The sequence below is a fragment of the Pseudophryne corroboree genome, chromosome 4 (assembly GCF_028390025.1).
Source record: "Pseudophryne corroboree isolate aPseCor3 chromosome 4, aPseCor3.hap2, whole genome shotgun sequence".
Lineage (NCBI taxonomy): Eukaryota > Metazoa > Chordata > Amphibia > Anura > Myobatrachidae > Pseudophryne > Pseudophryne corroboree.
In genome coordinates, this window is record NC_086447.1 from 795,795,332 (window position 1) to 795,817,148 (window position 21,817).

The window sequence follows — 21,817 nt, forward strand, 5'->3', positions numbered from 1 at the left end:
ATATAGGATAGCAGTATTTCCACCTAATACTATTTAGTAAAGAAAGAGATAGAAGATATGAAATAGGTTACAATAAGAAAGAATTTACAGGGGGGGGGGGGGGGGGAAGCACAAAAGGAAAAAAAAACAAAACATGAGGGGGGGTTGGACGGGGTAAGGTGCGAGGGATAGTTTTAAGGCCGGCCCGTAACATTCCATATAACCCGTTAGGGCTTCTGGCTTGATGCTTCTTTAAGTGAGGAAGTAGTCCTGGAGAGACTAAGCAACATAATGATTAATAAATCACCAGGCCCAGATAGTTTTCATCCAATGGATATTATGGAAATTAAGTCACAGCTAGCAAAGCCCCTATACTTGATTTTCCATAGTTCGATTAGATCAGGCATGGTACCAAAGGATTGGCACATAGCTGAGGTAGTACCTTTATTTAAAATAGGAACAAAAAATAATCCTGGCAACTATAGACCAGTTAGTTTAACCTCTATAGTGGGTAAAATATTGGAAGGTATTTTGAGGGATAGCACAGAGGATTATCTGCAGGTTAATAAGACAATTAGCAAAAGTCAGCAAGGGTTTGTAAGGGACAGATCATGTCAAACTAACTTAATTAGGTTTTACGAGGAGGTGAGCGAGAATCTTGACCAGGGAAAAGCAGTGGATGTGGCATACTGTATTTAGATTCTGCAAAAGCCTTTGATACAGTGCCTCACGGGAGAATCATCAAATTAAAAGAACGTGGCCTAGGATATACTATTTGTACATGGATAGGTAATTGGCTGGATAATGGAGCACATTGGGTAGTGGTCAACGGGATGTTCTCTAGCTGGGCACCAGTAGTCAGCAGAATACCACAAGGGTCAGTACTTGGCCAGCTACTGTTCAATATATTGATCAATGATCTAGGAATAGGTCTGGAAAGCACAGTGTCAATCTTTGCAGATAATACTAAACTGTGTAAGGTAATTAATTCAGAAAGCGATGTAGAGTCTCTACAGAATTACTTATTTAAACTTGAAACCTGGCCGTCTAAATGGGTAATAAGGTTCAATATAGAAAAAATGCAAAATTATGCATTTTGGGACAAAAAACACAAATGCATCCTATAGTACACTCTAAATTGGGAAACTATAGGTGTAACTGTGGAGGAAAAAGATTTGGGGGTGCTCACAGATAATAGGCTTTATAACAGTACACAATGTCATAATGCGGCAAAAAAGGCAAGTAAAGTGCTTGCGTGCATAAAACAGGGCATTGAGACAAGGGACGAGGATGTAATCCTGCCACTGTACAAGTCATTGGTACGTCCGTACCTGGAATATTGTGTTCAATTTTGGGCACCATAGTATAAAAAAAGATATAGGGGAACTAGAAAGAGTTCAAAGGCGAGCTACTAAATTGATTAAAAGGGTTAGAGACACTGGAGTACGAGGACAGGCTTACTAGGTTAAATATGTATACACTAGAAAAGAGGCGTCTAAGAGGAGACATTACTAATATCTTCAAATATGTAAAGGGTCATTACAAGGAGTTAGCAGGGGATTTGTTTATTAAAAGAACTCTGTATAGGACGCGTGGGCACTCGCTGAAGCTAGAGGAGAGAAAATTCCGTATACAACGTAGGAAAGGGTTCTTCACAGTAAGGGCAATAAAGATTTGGAACTCCCTGCTGGAGAAGGTAATAATGGCAGACTCTGTAAATGCATTTAAAAACGGATTGGACAAATTTCTAACTGGAAAAAGTATCCAGGGTTTTAGCATTTAACATAGTGACATTAATATCTGGGAGTGGTAAGAATCATAGTTGTCAACTGGTACTAAACAATTACTTCAGCAGGTGCATTATAATATGAACAGGTTAACACAGAATACAGGTTGAACCCGATGGCCATTTTGCCTATTTTCAACCCTACTCACTATGTAATGACTCACTAGTGCCATCTCATCTTTCTTCTATGTAACTGGCCACCATACCGTAGGAGGGCACCAGAGAACATACACAGGGCCAGATGTATTAAGTCTGGAGAAGTGATAAAAGCAGTGATAAGTGCAAGGTGATAAAATACCAGCCAATCAGCTTGTAACTGTAAATTTACATATTGGAGCTGATTGGCTGGTACGTTATCACCATGCACTTATCACTGCTTTATCACTTCTCCAGGCTTAATACATCTGCCCCACAATTACATAAAGGACGAGTGCCAGGTCCTGGAAATATAAATATATACAGTGGGGCAAAAATGTATTTGGACAGCCACCGATTCTGCAAGTTGACCCACTTAAAAAGATGAGAGAGGTCTGTAATTTCCATCATAGGTACACTTCAACTGTGAGAGACAGAATCTGAAAAAAAAAAAAAAAAAAAAACTAGGACATGACACTATGATTTTTAAACTATTTATTTGTATATTCTTGTGGAAAATAAATATTTGAACAATCAAAAAGTTTAACTCAATACTTTGTAATATAACCTCGGTTGGCAATTACAGAGGTCAAGCGTTTCCTGTAGTTCTTGAACAGGTTTGCACACACTGTAGCAGGTATTTTGTCCCACTCTTCCATGCAGATCTTCTCTAGGTCTGTCATGTTTTGTGGCTGTCGCTGGGCAACACAGACTTTCAACTGCCTCCACAGATTTTCTATTGGGTTGAGGTCTGGAGACTGGCTAGGCCACTCCAGGACCTTGAAATGCTTCTTACGGAGCAACTACTTAGTTGCCCGGGCGGTGTGTTTGGGGTCATTGTCATGCTGGAAGACCCAGACACATTCCATCTTGGGTAGGAGGTTTTTGCCCAAAATCTCACGATACATGGCTCCATTCATGCTCTCCTTAATACGGATCAGTTGTCCTGTCCCCTTTGCAGAAAAGCAGCCCCAAAGCATGATGTTTCCACCCCTATGCTTCACAGTGGGTATGGTTTTCTTGGGATGCCAGTCATCATTCTTCTCCCTCCAAACACGGCGAGTGGAGTTTATACCAAAAAGTTTGATTTTGATCTCATCTGACCACATTACATTCTCCCAATCCTCCTCTGGATCCCCCAGATGGTCACTGGCAAACTTTAGACGGGCCTGGACATGTGCTGCCTTTAAGCAGGGGGACCTTTCTGGCGCTGCAGGATTTCAATCCATGGCGACGTAGTGTGTTACTAATGGTAACCTTTGTGACTGAGGTCCCAGCTCTCTTGAGGTCATTGACCAGGTCCCCCTGTGTAGTTCTGGGCTCATTCCTTACCGTTCTCAAGATCATTGATACTCCACGAGGTGAGATCTTGCATGGAACCCCAGGTCGAGGGAGATTGTCAGTGATCTTGTATTTCTTCCATTTTTTTATAATTGCGCCAACAGTTGATCTCTTCTCACCAAGCTGCTTGCCTATTGTCGAGTAGCTCATCCCAGCCTTGCGCAGCTCAACAATTTTGTCCCTGGTGTCCTTAGACAGCTCTCTGGTCTTGGCCATGGTGGAGAGGTAGCAGTCTGACTGTTTGAGGGTGTGGACAGGTGTCTTTTATACAGATAACCAGTTAAAACAGGTGCCATTAATACAGGTAATGAGTGGAGAATAGAAGAGCTTCTTAAAGAAGAAGTAACAGGTCTGTGAGAGCCAGAAATCTTGCTGCTTGGTGGATGTCCAAATATTTATTTTCCACAAGAATATACAAGTAAATTGTTTGAAAATCATACAATGTGATTTCCTGGTTTTTTTTTTTTCAGATTCTGTCTCTCACAGTTGAAGTGTACCTATGATGGAAATTACAGACCTCTCTCATCTTTTTAAGTGGGTCAACTTGCACAATTGGTGACTGTCCAATACTTTTTTGCCCCACTGTATATGTATGTGTGTAGCTGTGCCTAGTATTGTTATATTAAAGGAGTTTTCTATGTCATGCCATTGCAGTTTTTCTGTGCATTTAAGTATACTTATATACATGCAGGGTACATATAACATTGGTGATCAAGAGATCTCTAGTATCATGGAAGACAGAAAATGACAGAATATGGGCATTGTGTGCATATTAATAGCTTATATTATGCGAATACATTTCTTGCATGTAATATATTTGCATTTCTATAGAAAAAAATATCACCTTGTACTCTGCAGTGTCTCCATAAGTAGTGAGAATATACAGATAGCCATTACTGTGCTCCACGTGGTAAACAATTCCTGGCATTCGGGGATGTACCAGTGTGGGAGGTTTAAAAGGGTAACTGCAGTCAATAAGCCAGACCTCAGAAGTAGTTTTACTGTTACTGTTGATGGTGAGAAATCGCCCGTCTCTGGTACAATAAATATCTACAAAAAAACTGAAAGTGATATAATAGGCATTGGCCCTTACATAAAAAAAAAGAGGAAACTGTAACACAGTAAAGTATCATAACGTAACAGAGAAAAAAGATGAACTGAAATGTATCAGCCAGTATGCGCAGTCTGAATTCATCTGGAATTGTTTCTGCTCCAAAAAAAACAAAAGAAAAAGCCACATGGCTATTGGCATTTACATTAAACTGGTGCCATTTTAAGAACAAGCGATTAGGCCAAATGTAGCATCTTATAAAGTTGTTTTTTTTTAGGTGCAAGCCCTTGACTTGGAATGAAAACATGTGACCCAGAGAACTCATTAAGAAAGGAGCCATAAAGCAGTTTACCGATTGTTACATGCTGAATGCAATGTCTTTGGACCTTATTCAGTAAGGATTGCAAATTCTGCTTTTCAGCAGAATTTGCAATCCTTTCACTCGCATGCTGGGGGCAGCCCACTGCAGGACAAGGCAGCCTAGCATGCTGTCCACCCGCCCACCCACTGCGATCACGCTGAAATTGCGTCGCAATGGCAATTTCAGAGTGAACACAGAAATTATGGAAGCCTCCTGCCGGCGCAGCCTGGCTGCTAAATCAGGAGTCCTGACACCATTTTTAAGATAGGAGTGACTGGGTATGACATCAAACCCCCATCTGCACCACTTCCGTTTCCCTGCCGCCACCCCCACAATGCTCCGTATTGAAAACAGAGCGTTGCCGTCCCACGTACACCTCAGCCTGTCAATCAGGTAGAGGCGTTCGTAATTACTGCAAGTCACCCGCAGTAAATGCGGGAGCATGTGCCCACGGGGCGATCGCAAAATTTCTGGTTGGATCGCAATTTGCGATCCAACCTGAATTAGCCAGTTTGTTTGGTACACACCTCCGTCTCTCTCCACCAGGTAGTGAGGCCTTCCCTTCATATTGCTGTTCAGCATTGTTGTTACGATTTGTTCCATGGTTTTCTAGCCCCCTACCCTACCATAGTAGTAGCCTGCGCTGATGATAATAACGTAGTGCTCTAACAGTTTGTTTTAATCACGCCTATGTCACCTCTAGTTCATCCCTTTGTAACCAGCTAAGGAAAATGAATATATTAAGTACAGAACTATGACCCTAGTCAAACATAAATAAAATGAATTAAATCTGAAAGAAAAATAAATAAATAAATGTATATATATATATATATATATATATATATATATATATATATATATATATATATATATATATATATATAAAGAGAAAGTTTCTGGATGTCCTCTGGGCACCAACATTTACACTGTTTCCAAGGTATTTCAGTATCATCCTTTTCATCATAGTTTAAACCCAGATTATACTGCAGATGTGTTGCACCACGTTTATGGATGGGTTTCTTTTAGTAATTTGAGTTGTATTTTATACAAAGTTATGGGCCGGATTTAACAATTAGTGATATTCTTGTTATCACTCATCACAAATGTTAAATGGTGCTCCAAACAATCATGTGTTTGAAAAATGACAGGAGCTGATTGGCTGGAGCACCATTTAAGATTCGTAATGAGCGACAACAAGAATGTCACTCGTTAAATCTGCCCCTATGTTCTATGTAAGAAGGATCTTCCTAACGTGTACTAATTTCTATCTTATAAATGTAATGAAAAATAAAAACAAAAGATGACCGTCAGACACATTTATTTTCATTTACCTGTCATCCTGTTCTGTATACACCAGCTTAGTGTCACTTGGATTGCTGAAGTCTGTTGCATACACACAATGGCACTGAAGGTTTTCCTGTTTGGTGTGAAATAGGACCCTGTCGGTGACCCACTCTGCAGACAAAAAGCTAATAATTACTTGAAAACTCAAGACTTTTGCTGGCTGAAGCCTACACTTTCTGCCTCTTGCCTCAGTGATTTAACTACTGATAGCGGCTTCACGGTGTGATGGTGATGGATACAGTACAAGCTTATATACAGTGCATCCGGAAAATATTCACAGCGCTTCACTTTTTCCACATTTTTTTGTGTTACATCCTTATTCCACTTTAGAATAAATAAATTTTTGTACCCAAAATTCTACACACAATGGCCCTCATTCCGAGTTGTTCGCTCGCTAGCTGCGTTTAGCAGCATTGCACACGCTAGGCCGCCGCCCTCTGGGAGTGTATCTTAGCATAGCAGAATTGCGAACGAAAGATTAGCAGAATTGTGAATAAATAATTCGTAGCAGTTTCTGAGTAGCTCGAGACTTACTCCTACACTGCGATCAGCTCAGCCCGTTTCGTTCCTGGTTTGACGTCACAAACACGCCCTGCGTTCGGCCAGCCACTCCCCCGTTTCTCCAGACACTCCCGCGTTTTCCCTGACACGCTTGCGTTTTTTAGCCAACGCCGGGAAAACGCTGAGTTGCCGCCCAGAAACTCCCCTTTCCTGTCAATCATTTATCGAACACCAGTGCGACTGAAAAGCGCAGCAGACGCTAAAGCAAAACAGCTAAGTTTTTAGTAAAATAACTAAGCGCATGCGCTCTGCGTACCATGCGCATGCGCAGTTAGCGACTAATCGCAGTATAGCGAAAATCGGCAACGAGCGAACAACTCTGAATGACCCCCCAATATCCCATAATGACAGCGTGAACAAAGTTTTTTTTTAGATTTTTGCAAATTTATTAAAAATAAAAAACTGAGAAATAACATGTACATAAGTATTCACAGCCTTTGCGCATTACTTTGTTAATGCACCTTTGGCAGCATAATAGCCTCAAGTCTTCCTCTTTGCAGAACCTCTCAAGCTCCATCAGGTTGGATGGGAAGCATCAGTGCACAGCCATTTTCAGATCTCTCCAGAGATGTTCAATCGGATTCAAGTCTGGGCTCTGGCTGGGCCACTCAAAGACATTCCGCTCCTTTGATATCTTGGATGTGTGCTATGGGTCGTTGTCTTGATGAAAGAAGAACCGTCACCCCAGTCTGAGGTCAAGAGTGCTCTGGAGAAGGTTTTCATCCAGGATGTCTCTGACCATTGCTGCATTCATCTTTCCCTCTATCCTGACTAGTCTCTCAGTTCCTGCCGCTTAAACACATCCTCACGGCATGATGCTGCCACCTCCATGCTTCACTGTAGGGATGGTATTGACTTGGTTGTGAGCGGTGCCTGGTTTCCTCCAAACATGACGCCTGGCATTCACGCCAAAGAGTTCAATCTTTGTCTCGTGAAACCAGAGAATTTTGTTTCTCATGGTCTGAGAGTCCTTCAGGTTCATTTTGCAAACTTCAATTGGGCTGTCATGTGCTTTATACTAAGGAGTGGCTTCCACCTGGCCACTCTACCATACAGGCCTGCTTGGTGGATTACTGCAGAGATGGTTGTCCTTCTGGAAGGTTCTTCTCTCTCCACAGATAGATGCTGTAGCTCTGACAGAGTGACCATCGGGTCCTTGGTCACCTCCCTGACTAGGGCCCTTCTTCCCGATTGCTCAGTTTAAACGGCCAGCCAGCTCTAGGAAGAGTCCTGGTGGTTCCAAACTTCTTCCATTTACAGATGGAGGCCACTGTGCTCATTGGGACCTTCAAAGCAGCAGATATTTGTCTGTACTCTTCCCCAGATTTGTGCTTCGAGACAATCCTGTCTCGGAGGTCTACAGACAATTCCTTTGACTTCATGCTTGGTTTGTGCTCAGACATGCACTGTCAAGTGTGGGACATTATATAGACAGGTGTGTACCTTTCCAAATCATGTACAATCAACTGAATTTACCACATGTGGACTCCAATTAAGCTGTAGGAACTCCTCAAGGATGATCAGTGGAAACAGGATGCACCTAAGCTCAATTTTGAGCTTCATGGCAAAGGCTGTGAATACTTATGTACATATAATTTCTTAGTTTTTTTATTTTTAATAAATTTCCAAAAATCTAAAAACAAACAAACTTTTTTCACGTTGTCATTATGGGGTATTGTGTGTAGAATTTTGAGGGAATTTTTATTTATTTATTCCATTTTGGAATAAGGCTGTAACATAACAATGTGGAAAAAGTGAAGCGCTGTGAATACTTTCCGGATGCACTGTATAATAGGTTAATAAGCACAAAGGTACAATACAGTGGGGAGCTTTTTAGCTCTTCTTAGTGCTCCACTAGAGCCACATCCAACCCTGGCAGAGCCAATAAGAGGACCTCACTGACCCAACCAATTGTTGGCATTGACAGTCAGTGTAAATAATAATCTTCCCTGCCACACCATCTGCAGTAAATACATGCACAAAAGTTTGTTTTAAGTCCCTTTGTTACAAAAGAATCAAAGCGATCAATATTGCCATTCCTCACATGTTTTGAGTAAAAAAACTCAAGGTATGAAGATAGTGAGAGAGATTTCCATGAGCCGGAAAATCCTTTGAGAACAGATTAATTCCATAAGAAATCCAGGCAGACGTCTTTTTTGAACTGGGACCCGTTGACCCAAAGACGAGATTAGAAGCATCCACTAAATAAAAAAGGCCTCATAGAGGAAAAAGAGGGGGGGGAAAGGGGGGGGAGTAGAAAAAATTCCAATGTGCAAAAAAAAAAAAAAAAAAAAAAAGGACCTTTTGCTGGAGATCGACCAACTACAAATGTGGAAAAGGAGGGTATGAGTAAAGTGTTCAACCTTAGTAATCATCCTTTAATGGAGGATGAACAAAAAATACAGGAAAAGGGGCTGAAGTTCGCCCCTACAGCCCACGTGAATCCTTTTGAGATTTTTGTAGACCTTCAAAAATTTGTAAGAAAAGATCAGCATAAAAAAGTTTTTTTCAAATGAAAGGCAATAATGAACATGAAAAGCCTAAAGTGAACACTAATACTCCTTTTAAACCAAGATCAAAATTTTACCCAAAACATGTGAGGAATGGCAATATTGATTGCTTTAAGCCTATTTTAACAAAGGAACTTAAAAAACTTACTAATATAGAGAAAAAAAAACATCCCCAGACAAGAATTTGTAGCAATTGAATCCCTACAGAAAAACAATCTTAAAATTAAGCCGGCAGATAAGAGGAAGGGGAGGGGGGAAGGGGTTGTGATCATGAACAAATCCGATTATCTACATGAGGTAAACAGACAGCTGGGAGACCAACAGACTTCTAAGAGATTAAGTTATGCAAATTAAGGGGTGATCCCACCCCCAACATTGCTAAAAAGCTTTTTGAGTTACTAAATAAAGCCTTTAAGAAAGGTGTAATATCTAAGGATGAGATGGATTATGTGTGTATACAGGACCCTACAATCCCCACGATTTATGTACTACCAAAAGTACATAAACATCCCACAAAACACCCATGGAGACCCATCGTCACTGGGGTGAATAGCATTACTTCAAATCTCTCAGCAATGGTGGATTTTTTTCCTTCAGCCATTGGTGTCTAAAACTTTTGCTTTTTTGAAAGACACAGGAGAACGTTTTGAAAAGATTGTAAGGTGGGATGAAAAATGTACATTAATAAGTGCAGATGTCACCAGTCTGTATACCATCATTGAATGGGAGAAGGGAAAAGAAGCAATATTACATTTTTAAAATTGTATTGATTATTCAGAAGATTTAAAGGATTTTATATTGGAATCTACTGATTTTCTTAAAAATAATTACTTTTATTTTAATGGCTCCTACTACCTTCAAACTAGGGGAACCACCAGGGGCACTGGGTTTGCCCTAGTTATGCAAATTTATTTATGGCATATTGGGAGATACTAACAATTAATTCAATGTTGGCAGATGGGGCAAACCTGGTGTGCTGGTGGCGATTCACTGATGAGGTGATTTTTATTTGGCTAGGGGAGGAGGAGTCTTTTAAAGTTTTTTGGAATGATCTTAACAAAAATTATTTTAATATATATTTGACTTTTAACATATGTATTACAGAACTGGTCTTTTTAGATTAAGTAATTTACTTTGAAGATAATGCAATTTGCACAAAAACACATACAAAACCTACCGACTCAAATTCTTATATTGAAACAAGTCAACATCACAAGAGATGGCAAGAAAATATTCCTCTTGGGCAATACAAATAGGTTAAAAAAAAGAACTGTACGAATGAAAGCACTTTACAGAAACAAACTGAGGAAATGACTTCGTTTTCAAGAGAAAAACTATTCAGATAGTCTTTTAATTAATGCTAAACAAAAAGTCCAAGCAACAGAAAGAAAATAACTTTTAAAGGAGAAAACTAAATCTAATCACAAAGGATAATACTTCTGATTGGGCATTTATCGCGAAATATGGGGCTCATCATAAGAAAGTAGAAGGAATTATAAAAAAAAAAAAAAAAAAAAAAAAGAAAGAATTGGAGGATCTTAAAAGATGACCCAATTCTTTGTGATGTGATACCTGATGAACCCAGATTTATATATAAAAAGGCATCATCTTTAAAAAATATTCTAGTACAAAGTGCTTTGCAGAATGATAAAGGAGCTAGCGTAAGAAGTATTCGGTTTCACTGCTGTGGTTCATGTTTAATGTGCAAATCTACTACAAAAAGAGGTATTAATAGAAAGATTTCGGATTTTGAGGCACAAGGAAAAAAAGTACAAAATAAGAGAATTTATTACTTGCCACTAACGAAACGTGATTTATCTTATAGAATGTGCTTGTGGGAAATTATAGATAGGGAAAACCACAAGGTGCTTAAAAAGAACATCTTCTTAACATGTTTACAATATTAAATAGGGTCTGGTCACTCACCCATTGTCTGAACACTTTGTGACCACACATAATAAATGCGAAGGAGCAATAAAGAAATTTCTGGGTATCCAATTAAATTAAAGGAAATTGCAAATGTAAGAATATAGAGAAGAAACTAGCTCAAAGTGAAATGAGGTGGATTTTTAACCTGAATACCCTTCAACCAGAAGGACATAATTCAGATTTAGAGTTAAAATGGTTTATTAAGTAACTTACGGAGCCTTTTTTTATTATTGTACTTGTATACTGTACTTTTTTAACTCGATTCTTTTTCATTTAAATTTTGCCTTTTTCTCTTTTTATGTACCTACTTATTGGAAAATCGGGGTGAACATCGCTATATATAGGTTTGGTTAAAATAGGATTTTAATTACCTACCGGTAAATCCTTTTCTCGTAGTCCGTAGAGGATACTGAGGTCCACATTAGTACCATGGTGTATAGACGAGTCCACTAGAAGCCATGAGCACTAAGAATTTGATAGTGTGGGCTGGCTCCTCCCTCTATGCCCCTCCTACCAGACTCAGTCTGGGAAACTGTGCCTGAAGAGACGGACATACTTTGAGAGAAGGATAGAAAAGATAGTGGTGATATTCCGAACCAGCACACACAAACTAGAGGAAAGCCAAGCTAACCAAACTTTAAACCAGGAACAGCAACTGCTGAACCAACAATACTTAACCAAGTAACATTGCAGGAATAAACGAAGCACTGGGCAGGCGCTCAGTATCCTCTACGGACCACAAGAAAAGGATTTACCGGTAGGTAATTAAAATCCCATTTTCTCTTATGTATTAAAGGATACTGGGGTCCACATTAGTACCATGGGGATGTATCAAAGCTCCCAAACCGGGTGGGAGAGTGCTGAGGTTCCTGCAGAACGGATTGACCAAACTGAAGGTCCTCAGTTGCCAAAGTATCGAATTTGTAGAACTCAGCAAACGTGTTCAAACCTGACCAAGTAGCTGCTAGGCAGAGCTGTAAAGCCGAGACACCCAGGGCAGCCGCCCAGGAAGAACCCACTGACCTAGTAGAGTGGGCCTGTACAGATTTTGGACATGGCAAACCTGCCGTGGAATAAGCATGCTGGATAGTAAGCCTGATCCAGCATGCAATTGTCTGCTTTGAAGCAGGACACACAATTTTATTGGGATCATAGAGAACAAACAGCAAGTCAGATCTTCTGTGACGAGCTGTCCGCTTCACATAGATCTTCAAAGCCCACACAACATCCAAGGACTTTAAAGTAGCAGAGGTGTCGGTAACCACCGGAACCACAATAGGTTGGTTGATATGAAACGCAGACACCACCTTTGGAAGAAATTGCTGACAAGTTCTGAGTTCAGCTCTATCTTCATGAAAAATCAAATAGGGGCCTTTGTGAGACAATGCCCCCAGCTCCGACACACACCTTGCAGAAGCCAAGGCCAACAGTGTGACAGCCTTCCACGTGAGAAACTTGACCTCAACCTCCTGTAGAGACTCGAACCAATCCGATTGGAGGAACTGTAACACCACATTAAGATCCAGGGTGCCGTAGGCGGCACAAAGGGAGGCTGGATGTGCAGAACCCCTTTCAAGAAAGTCTGAACCTCAGGGAGGAAAGCCAGTTGTTTCTGGAAGAAAATGTATAAGGCCGAAATCTGTACCTTTATGGATCCCAAACTCAGGCCCAAACCCACACCTGCTTGCAGGAAGAGGAGAAACCGTCCCAGTTGAAACTCCACCGTAGGAAACTTCTTGGATTCACACCAAGATACATACTTTTTCGAAATGCGATGGTAATGTTTAGACCAGGCTTTTTCAATCAGTGTGCCATGGCACACTAGTGTGCCGCAACCAGTTGCAAGGTGTGCCGCAGAGCCAGAGCAGCTCCGGCCGTGACCTATGCCTTGAAGACGCGCCGATATTATATCATAGGTCACGACCGCCACGTCTCACCACCCAGCCAGCCCACCCGCCTGCATACACATCTTCCAGTTCCCACCTGCATACACAGCTTTCCTTGTCCACTCACATCCACACCTGCCCGACCGCCCGCTGCTCAGTATTTGCAAGGAGGACAGCTGACCGGTAGGGGCTAATATTTGTTATGTTATTTATCCTGTGGGGAACAATAGGATTTCAATAGGATTTATGCAGAGAGAATAAGGATTTATATGGATTTATGGTGGGAACAATGTGAATAAATAATGTGGGGAGCAATAGGATTCATGTGGGGAGAAATGTGATTGATTTATGTAGGGAGCAACATGATTTATGTGGGGAGCAATGTGATTGTTTTTTCTGTGTAGGCCAATGTATGTGTGGAATTTTTTTTACTGTGAGGGCCAATGTGTGCTTTTTGTTTTTTTCGGTGGGGAACTGATGGTGTGCCTTGGGAATTTTAAAATATTGTTCGGTGTGCCGCGAGTAAAAAAAGGTTGAAAATCACTGGTTTAGACGTTACTCCTTTCCTAGCCTGTATCAGGGTAGGAATTTCCTTGTTCGGAATGCCCTTCCGAGCTAAGATCTGGCGTTCAGCCTCCATGCTGTCAAACGTAGCCAAGGTAAGTCTTGATAAGCAAAAGGCCCCTGTTGCAGAAGGTCCTCCCAAAGAGGAAGAGGCCTCGGGTCTTCCAGCATTAGATCCAGAAGATCCGCGTACCAAGCCCTTCTTGGCCAGTCCGGAGCAATGAGGATTGCCTGAACTCTTGTTCTCTTTACGAGTTTTAGAATCCTTGGAATGAGTGGAAGTGGAGGAAACACGTACATTGACTGGAACACCCAGGGAGTTACCAGCGCGTCCACCGCCACTGCTTGTGGGTTTCTTGACATGGAACAGTAACCTCCGAAGCTTCTTGTGGAGACGGGAGGCCATCATATCTATTTGAGGTACACCTCAAAGATTTGTCACCTCCGTGAACACCTCCGGTTGGAGGCCCCACTGTCCTGGATGGAAATCGTGTCTGCTGAGAAAATCCGCTTCCCAGATGTCCACTCCCGGAATGAAGATTGTTGACAGCGCCAACGCGTGTCTTTCTGCCCAGAGGAGGATTCTTTTTACCCCTGACACTGCAGCTATGCTCTTCGTTCCGCTCTGTCGGTTTATGTAGGCCACCATCGTTACATTGTCCGACTGCACCTGAATGGCCCAATCTTGTAGAAGATGTGCCGCTTGTAGAAGAGAGTTGTACATGGCCCTTAGTTCCAAAATATCGATTGGAAGAATGGATTCCAGACTTGACCACCTTCCTTGGAAGGTTTCCCCTTGGGTGACTGTGCCCCAACCTCTGAGACTTGCATCCGTGGTTAGAAGGATCCAGTTCTGAATCCCGAACCTGCGGCCCTCTAGATGGTGAGACAATTGTAGCCACCACAGGAGTGAAATCCTGGCTTTTGGCAACAGACGTATTCTCTGGTGCATGTGCAGATAAGACCCCGACCACTTGTCCAAGAAATCTACTTGGAAGGACCATGCATGAAATCTTACGTACTGGAGAGCCTCGTAGGAGGCAATCATCTTCCCCAGAAGGTGAATGCACTGATGAACCGATACCCGGGAAGGCTTCAAGACATCCCGGAGTTTGGATCACCTATACTTTCTCCACCGGTAGAAATACACTCTGCACTTCCGTGTCGAGGATCATCCCCAGGAAAGACAATCTCCTTGTCGGCTCCAAATGTGACTTGGGAAGATACAGGAAGTGAGCAAGCCCCCTGGGTGAAACGCATCTTAAGTCAGCCGCCTTACCAATCCGGTTACCGCTGCAACCAGCCCAACTCCGACAGCCGCGCCACCACCAGTCCAGACATACACAGCCGTCCTATCAAAAAAACAGAGATTGTGCAATAGACTATAAGTGGCGCCAGGATTTATCTCAATGTCTGTTACAATAAATATCAGTAACAATGCTGCTTTTAATTACGTTCCTGTGGTAAATTCAACATCCAGCGTATAATCTCGTCTTTCAAATGTCACAATTCTTCCTAGGAATTTTCTGGGATGCCAATGTCTCAGTCGTAGTAATCATAAAAAGACAGAAAGAGAACCGTATCTAGTGTAATACGTTCTTTTTTTTATTTTAAAATACAGACTGGACAACAGATAATATTAAAAGAACATATAGTCCCCGATGTGGAACCAATGTATGAGCACACTGAACGTCAGATGATATCCCAAACAGGTAATAGAAGAAATAATTACCGGACAGTTTGAGAACCCGAAAAAGTTCTCAAACAGATGTATATATAGTTCCAGCTGGCCTCCCGGGAAACGGTTCGCTGGTATCCGGTATTCGGTTCCTCTAAGAAACACTGCGGGGTCACCTGCGCTCCACCAACGCGTTTCAATCCCTTCTGGGTTCTTTATCAAGGTAAAGTGTGCTTATCCCTCCTCATGGTGATCCTTTTATTGTACTTTCCAGCAATCGACCTCTAGATCACATATGGGGAGCACCTGTTAGAATATGGCTGCCCCATATGTTTATCTCAGTCACCATGGAAACAGAACCATATAAACTTTTAAAAATTGCTTACAACATTTGAAATTCAGTTATGTAGCAAGGGGAAAGGAAAGGATCTGTCTTAGGTGCACAAATTTTAAAATATAACTTTTAATTATTGCAGTTAAAATTTTTATTTTTATTTTAACACTGTATCGTAGCGTATTCTACTGAGTAGCTAATATGCGAAATATTAAAACCACAAATAACAAATATGTGAAGATATAACAACACTGTGAATTACAGAAAAAGAAAATAAACATAGATTTAAAAAACTGAGCGTCTGTTTGGTGTCTGTTCTGTTATATCCCTGTTTTTATGTATATCAGTAATATTTCATGTTGAAAAAATGATTATGGAGAGGAAGAGAAATAAAATGCAAAGAGACAAAAATGACTATTCCAACAATAAAGTCTTTAAATGGAGAACAAGATCCTCCAAGCAAGATTCCGATAACCATCTCAATTATAGTACATCTGATATAGATTCGTCAGAAGGGGAAGGATCAAGTGTGACCAACTTTCAGAGAGAAAGGGGTTTTTTAGGACAAACACCCAGACACTCCAAAACAAATACAAATACAAAAGGACAAGGAGGGGGCAGAGGAACCAGAAGGAAAAGAGAAGAACGAGACTGGGGAGAGGAACCACGAGAGAGACGAAACTACAGGAAGTGAAGTCTGAGCAAACGGACTCTTTAAAAATTATCAACCTGTCAACCAGGACTCTTACCCCTGATCAAATAAAGCTTCTCAATAAAGGATTATCCTTTTCACCTCAGAGGAGATTTGATCGCTTTGAGTGTGAGAAAGACCTAAATCTCTTCACACGTAAAATACTTTTAAAAAAGTTTTTTGCAAACTCTACCAAGGAAAAGGATAGAATTGGTACCACTGCCATGATGGGGAATCAACTGGAATTGGATCTGTCAAATGAAGATCAATTGGCGATCTCTGTATTGGAAGAATTACAGAAGGAGGGAGAGGTGGATTCACTGATACATCAATCCCAATCCCAAACAATAATTAAAAAGAAATCAACCTTCTTTCCGGACTTCTCAATATGCCCCCCTGTGAAAGTCTTCCTAGATCTGGTATCCAGGGATTTAGATAGCTTACAAGAATTGGGATCCTCAGATGGCTGCTGTGATAATCTTACAAAAGGAAGAGAGACAAGCCCTAAGGGAAATGGAACAGTGGCAAGATGTGATCATTAAACCCTCCGATAAGGGGGGGAACATTGTACTATGGCCCCGTGAGGAGTACATAAAAGAACTATCCAGACAGCTACAAGACCAAAGCTGCTATAAGCGTCTAATATTCAATCCTACCAGCAATTACAAGAATCTATATGATAGAATCATACTGGAGGCACATCAGAAGGGCATTATAACCACCCAAGATAAGGAATTTCTCCAAGTTGAAAACCCCAGAACTCCTACATTATATCTGTTGCCTAAAGTGCATAAAGATTGACACAAACCCCCTGGCAGACCGATTGTGTCAGGAATAGGCAGCTTAACGGAAAAAGCTAGCATTTTCGTCGACTATCATCTCAGAAACCATGTAACAACTCTGCCTTCATATATTCGTGACACCCTAGATGTACTTATGAAGATACAGGACATCACACTACCAACAGGTGCATGGTTGGTAAGCTGTGATGTTGAAAGTTTATATACAAGTATAGATCATGAAGCAGGAATTAAGGCCTCTGAGTACTTCCTCAATATGAACAACGAACGGGATTTTAATGACTTCATCTTGATTTTGTTGAGATTTGTCTTGACCAAAAATTACTTTGTGTGTAATGAGGCCCACTATCTCCAGGTACGAGGTACTGCAATGGGGACCACGTGTGCCCCCACATATGCAAACCTCTACCTGGGGTGGTGGGAGAAAGAACATGTATTTACAGAGGAGAATGACATCTATACAGAACATGTTATCATCTGGCTAAGATTCATAGATGACATCCTAATACTATGGGAAGGGCAGAAAGACATCCTGGAGGAATTCATTCTAAAATTGAATAACAACTCACTCAACCTTAAACTAACCTCAGAAATGAGTCAGAAAGAGATACACTTTCTGGACCTGAAGATTAAGATGGAGGACGATGGCATGCTATCAACTGATCTGTATAGAAAAGAAACTGCTACAAACAGCATCCTACATGCCAGCAGCTCACATCTACCATCTACGATTAAGGGGATACCAAAAGGAGAATTTCTGAGGACAAAAAGAAACTGTTCCAATCCTCATGTCTTCAGAGAACGGTGCAGTGAACTTACTGATAGATTCAAAGCAAGAGGATATAGCAGGAAAATGGTACGGGAGGCTAGGATACAAACACATCAGAGAACCAGAGATTCATTATTGATCCCTAATCAAGTGAAAAAACAACACGATGCTGGTGGTCCCAGGTTCATCGGCACTTTCAATACAGAATGGAGACGGATCCTAGAAACTCTACAGAAACACTGGCATGTCCTCATGACGGACAATGATCTCTGTAAAATTCTACCCGAAAAAGTCCAGGCTAGTTGGCGACGATCTAGAAGTCTTAAGGATACACTGGTGAGCAGTCACCTTACGAAAGTGACTAGAAGCCTCTACAACACAACAGGCTCATTCAGATGCAAAACCTGTAAAGCCTGCCAGTATATGGTTGAAACAAAATCCTTTCAGGATAAATTTCGGAAAACATGGCACATAAAAGACTACATAGATTGTCGAACCATGGGAGTAGTGTACCTCCTCCAATGCCCGTGTGGCAAAAAGTATATAGGTAAGACAATAAGACCCCTGAAACAGAGGATTCTCGAGCATGTTGGCTCTATCAGGAATGCAAGAAAAGATCAAGCAAGATTTAGGACACTGACACCTGTGGCCAGACATTTTCTGAAATTTCATGATAGTTCCCCAAATGAATTAAAAATTTTTGCCATGGAGAAAATCTCTCTGGGCATCAGAGGAGGAAACTTGGATGGTGAACTCTTGAAAAAAGAAACTAGGTGGATATTTCTCCTTAATACAATGACACCTAATGGCATCAATGAAAATAACAGCTATCAACCCTTCCTCTAAACGAATACACCATACAATGAATCCCTCTTCAAAACGATCTCAGATTTCCTTGTCTTCTTTTTATTTATCATATATATACAATTAAAATTTTCATGGTAAGGTAGATAAATGGAAGCATCCATTCTTTCCCCATCTTTTCTCCAGGGGAAAAAAAAGGAAAATTTGTAAATTATGATCTCAGGCCCATTGATTAAATTGGACAAGAAGATACACTAGGAAGATCCACACTAAATGGATCCTGGAAGTCTATCACAAATCAAGGGGCTCAAACCATCAGGACATGGAGATTATGTCTGAAATATGACCAGACATTCCCTCCTCAAAAACTATCAGCCAGGAAACTGGAATGCCTAGCAGGTATAGGAGACATGGACATCACAGAGCAAATTAACTATCTCTGATACCATCAGATACAGTATATACCTACCGCAGGATATACTAATTATTTACCATCTTATCTCTGGGTCCGATGAGCAACATCTTTCATAAAGTTTACAGCATAACGAACCAACATACAATGGAAACACATACTTACCTTGTTACCTCGAGGTTTTATAATCTTAATACATTTGATAAATCACTACATCTGTATATATAAGAGTATATTATGAGCCAAAGTGGTTATATATATAACCATTTCCAAATATCAATCAATAAACACTAAATACATACATATGTACCGGATGATGATTGATCTAACCTTATGAACCAGTTGCCCAATTTCCAAATTTATATATGTATTCCCTTTAGAAACACCACTATGCTTAACACTACATATATATACAGATACACAAATATACAAAAAAATAATAATAACAACAATAAAAAAATAATAATTATTTTCAATTACACTTTTCTTTCACTCCTTTTTACACCTGCACTTTCAATATATTTTGGCACACCAATTTTTGATTTGATTTTGTCTGTTAATCACCATGTTTTCACAAATTCACCAGTGATATTAACATTTTATACTCAATATACAAATGACACATGTAACACACTAATCTATGATATGCACATCTACTCATTAGTAGAGATCCCAGTCACTTCTTGATTATATACGGAGAACAAGTCTTTTTCTTTCTCCCCTCTTTTTTCTTTTAAAATATACTTTCAAACAAAATTTCTTTATTTTTCCAGAAGTACACATTATCACGACATACAAAGAATAAGACACCGACTCACTCTGGTACACTCATTTGATTAGAACTATTTATTAGAAATACCCAATAAATGAAATTATTTTATTATATAATGCATAGAACAAACGTCATCACCCATCAATGTACGTACATATGTACCATTTATCAATATGGAATATATACACCAATAGAAAGGTAACACTCCAGGAAACAACTATTCAAGTGTTCACTAAGGTTGTTAGAAATAACAACCTATACATATTTTTAATAGATGTTTCCCATATAGATTATTTTATGGGCCCAGGGAGGTGGGAGAGCGGACCTTTGAACCCTTATAATTGGCAGACATTGCTCTCAGGATACAGCGTAGAGAGTCTAACATTTACGAGAACAAAACACCACTATAGATGCAGAATGGTGTTTGTCCGCGAGTAAGTAAACTGTGGGGAAACTGTATCATTATTTTATACAATTTTGTATACTCTGCACGATATCGTGAGCTACACTCATCACAGGCATACCAATCCTAACGGATCATTATTGATTGCAACGGTCACTTGAGTTTGAATTCCCCGCGGGACACAATGATAGGCAGCGGTTGGAATAAAAGGGTACTCCAGTAACGGCCTCGGGTTACCCTGACGAAGCTATTGTGAAACGTACGTAGGACCTGAGCGTCCTACGCGTCTGTCTCTCCTGTTTAAAAATTATAAAATTAACAAAAAATGGTTTAAGAAAATGAAATGTGTTTAGCATAGTACAATTTACTGCTAGGTCTCAGAATCCCGAGTGAATGAGATAATGAAACGTACACAATAGGGATATACGAGTCTCAATAGGCACTCCACGTGTGGGATGTGAAACATCACATCAGCCCTAATATAATAGAGATCGTTTAGAGGAATTTGTAGCTAGGCAATTTCAATACTGTGATTATATGTGTATATCAGAATGATAGCCAGCTCTTAAAATACCGCTATTAACACTGGTAATTATTAAGGTGATAGAAGAATTCAACATCACACTCACTCCCGTATGAGCGAGACCACACAGCGTATGCAAGCTGTGACAGGCAATTTACATGTGGGTTGTGAGGTAGTACAATAGTCGGCATATAGTGGATACCGCTTGTAGACACTGATGCTGGTCGTCACTGAAGTGCAGATTTACCTTAAAAGAACTGTTAGACATTAATGTACATATATTGATAATAAACAATATTCTGCCTAAGGGATCTATACAGGCAATTGGTCCTCAGTAGGTGATTATACGGTTATCTCACCAGACCCTAATTAAAGGATTACTGATAATCACGGCATGCCTATCAATGTTGATAGTAAAATCACCCTGAGCTATATATTTGGGTGAAGAGAAAACGATCTGATCATACATAATAGATCACAGTAATTAATCTAATCACAGAGCGCCGACTGCATACTTGACTTTGAGTCACACATATGGGTGAAAAGTTAATGAATTAATCAGTCATAATAGATCACAGCAATCGACTGAATATAGTCCAGCCGTAGAGCATTTATTATATATCTGACTGTAATTTAACATCTATCTATACACACCTATCATATTGTGAACTTCTCCTGTACAAGACCATCACACAATTGTTATGAACAGCTAAGCGCCATTCATATATTATATCTAAACCCCCCCCATCTACTCCTTACCCCTCTTTGGGAGTAATAATTTGGTATTATCATCAGAACAAATCTCTAGTGATACATAGTTTGATATCTATGAACAACTAACTTCAGATAGAATTCAACACCTGACACCACGAGTGAGAGGTGTATTGGTATATAATTTCTTACATGAAAAATACCATAGGATCACTCCCCCAATATACAGCACGCCTGACACTATAAGTGAGAGGCGAAGCAGCATACAATCTTACGTATGAGAAATATCACGGGGTTATTCCCCGATACTCAATGCGCCTGACACTACATGTGAGAGGTGATATGATATTACTAAATATTACTAAATACCAATAATACAAGGGGGACATGAATAGGAGATCCTACGATACAAGTTAGACACCTGACACTTGAAGTGAGAGGTGAACTAATAGTGGAATACTACATCCTAAATA

The 21,817-nt window shown here is 40.3% G+C and overlaps 1 protein-coding gene across 5 annotated transcripts in view; it reads right to left on the minus strand.

Annotated features, from left to right (window-relative positions):
- The window catches only part of PREPL (prolyl endopeptidase like), a 180,007-nt gene that overhangs the window by 131,485 nt on the left and 26,705 nt on the right, over positions 1–21,817 (minus strand). For all 5 annotated transcript variants that reach the window (XM_063918366.1, XM_063918368.1, XM_063918365.1 and 2 more), the window contains exons 6-7: positions 5,985–6,108; positions 4,086–4,302 (exon numbers count right to left, since the gene is read on the minus strand). In XM_063918366.1, the coding sequence (XP_063774436.1) occupies positions 4,086–4,302; positions 5,985–6,108 (341 nt within the window). The remainder of the gene's footprint in view (positions 1–4,085; positions 4,303–5,984; positions 6,109–21,817) is intronic.